Source organism: Pagrus pagrus (genome assembly GCF_965226575.1).
Source record: "Pagrus pagrus genome assembly, chromosome: 20".
Lineage (NCBI taxonomy): Eukaryota > Metazoa > Chordata > Actinopteri > Spariformes > Sparidae > Pagrus > Pagrus pagrus.
In genome coordinates, this window is record NC_140207.1 from 374050 (window position 1) to 376549 (window position 2500).

The 2500-nt window shown below is 42.0% G+C and overlaps 1 protein-coding gene across 1 annotated transcript in view; it reads right to left on the bottom strand.

Annotated features, from left to right (window-relative positions):
* The window catches only part of LOC311249261 (receptor-type tyrosine-protein phosphatase mu-like), a 157572-nt gene that overhangs the window by 55914 nt on the left and 99158 nt on the right, over positions 1-2500 (bottom strand). Inside the window, exon 23 of the mRNA XM_084340158.1 lies at positions 2327-2353. Within this exon, the coding sequence (XP_084196284.1) occupies positions 2327-2353 (27 nt within the window). The remainder of the gene's footprint in view (positions 1-2326; positions 2354-2500) is intronic.

The window sequence follows — 2500 nt, forward strand, 5'->3', positions numbered from 1 at the left end:
CAACAACATCAACCAATCAGAGAGCAAGATGGCCGGAGCTGAAACCTGATTGGTGCGAGGTGAATGGTGGGAGGAGTTGGGGATTGTGATGTCACAATTTCACATAGGGGTGAAAATGAGGCATGGCCACGCTAACTGATGACATCACAGCGGGTGGTGGGTGTGGCTCCATGTGCAGTGGTGACAGACACCCCCCAAACATGAGCCCCCCCCCCGCCCCCCCGAGCCCCAAATTTAACCACTTACCATTAATGGGCACTTTACACAGAGAAGATAGAAGAGAAGAAGGAGAGAGGAGACAGGGTATAAGCAACAACTTTAGCTTTAGCTTTAGCCTGTCTACTGCTAACACACAGCTAGCATAAATCAAACAGGAAGTGGCTCCTAGTACTGTTGTAGCTCTATTTGAACTTTTAACAGCTAGCAGCAGGTGCCTACGCTAACCTGGCTAACTGTACCCTCAGTGTAGGACTGGTAGCCTCGGCTAACGTCAGAACCTCTGGCCTGAAGAGAGAGAAACAGGAATTCATGTGACAGTTTGCTTTTAGTCTTCCCCTTCCTTCACCTGGACATTAAACTAGCCTAGCAGCACATTTAGCACCGCGGTTAGCGTCCAAATTTAGCCTGAACCGGTAACATGATGGCTAGTTTTAACACAGATAAGAGAGGTGTGATGTGTTTGTTAGGCCTCGGCTACAAAGAGCGGGAAAAAAACAAAAGGTTTTCACTTCCTATGAGTAACTACGACAACAAAGATCAACACTGTGCCAGACAAACAGCTACGCTACATGAGCTACATGTTTTAAGATCTTATCTGTTCAACACTTTTACTTCACCAGAGTTTGTGAGGTAGAAAATACAGAGCTGTAGTCTGTAGTGTTAAAACCAGCTTAGCATGTTAGCATGTTAGCACTTCCTGTCCCCTGTCTGTGAGTGTGTTGAATGTGTTTCCAGTTAAATGTGTGAAATAAGGTGTGTTACAGGCTGAACATATAAACTCATCATTAAATGTCCACAGTTTAATTATAAAGCTCTTAATGTGTTAAAAACAGTTAGCGGTTGCTAACAAGTGTCTGAATGAGACTACAGATGTTGTCGGGGACATTAAACGTCCTCACAGCAAACACGGAGACTCGTCTCCTCACTAGTCCGTCTTTACAGGCCCACTTTAGTTACACACTGTTCTCACTCTGACTTTACAACTTTACAATCAGTTTATAGAAACCTGGATAGTAATTGTGTATTTCAGTTGCTAACTGAATAAAATATATAAATATATAAATATTGTTAGTTAAGATGTTGTGACTTTACAAATATGTTTAATGTTCATTATCACAAATCATGATTAACGTCTCTGAACATATCTGCTGTTGTAGTTCAGCAGAACATAAACAGCTTCGTATCAAATCAAATAATAACTGTGAGGTGATTTACAGCCCTGCTTCTAATGTTAATATCATATTCTGTAGAATAAGCACAAATTAATCAGCTGTCACTGTTCTTCTTCTGTGTGTGATGAAAGTTAAAGGTCTGATATTCTGAATGCACAATGGAGGCCGAGCTATCTTAGCACAGCTTCAGTTCATGTTGAGTAAAGAACATCTGGAATCCCACAAACATCTGCGAGAAGCCAAGAATCCCGTCCAGAGAGCAGAAGAAGCAGCTAACAGGACCTCTGACTGACTCGTCTGTTGTTCCTGCTATGATTTATTATTCATGTTAGTTTGTCCCCCGTCCACGCGGCCGTGTTGTGTCCATGCAGAGGTTGGAGGTCACAGACAGACGTGACGTCAACACGACACGCAGGAATGTTGTGGATGTGGGGATGAAGTGAAGCCCACCGTCGATTCAAACAAACCAAAGCAAAGAAAAAGTCACCCAAAAATAAATCAATCAAAAATAACACAAATGAAAAATTTAAAAAAGATGAAATTATAAATCTAATAATTAAAAAAGAAAACATGAATAGAGGTAGAGAATCAGAGTGTGAGACAAGAAGTCATCTGTCAGATTAAATTAATATCATAATTCATCTGGAGAAAACAAACAAAACTTAAACTAAAACAAACAAAACAAAAACTAAAAACAAAACAAAAACAAACAAAACAAAAACTAAAGAATCAAAAGCAGCCGAACGAGAAGCAAGCAGGGATGGATGAAGCCAAAGTATCACTCTCTCTCTTTCTCTTTCTCATTCTCTCTGTCCTTCCACCTGTCTCTCTCTCTCTCTGTCTCACCTGTCTGTCCACTCCCTGTCTATCTGTCTGTCTGTCTACCTGTGCAGGTCGATCTGTCCTACAGAAGAAGGAAAGGAAAAGTGTCTCACCCAGAATGGCTGTCGGAACGAAGGGATCTGCCATCAGGACACATCAGCAGCAGACAGAGAGACAGACAGACAGACAGACAGAGAGAGAGACAGACAGACAGAGAGACAGAGAGAGAGACAGACAGAGCAAAAAGAGAAGACGTGGATCAGCTGTCTTCGTCAGCTCTGAGCAGT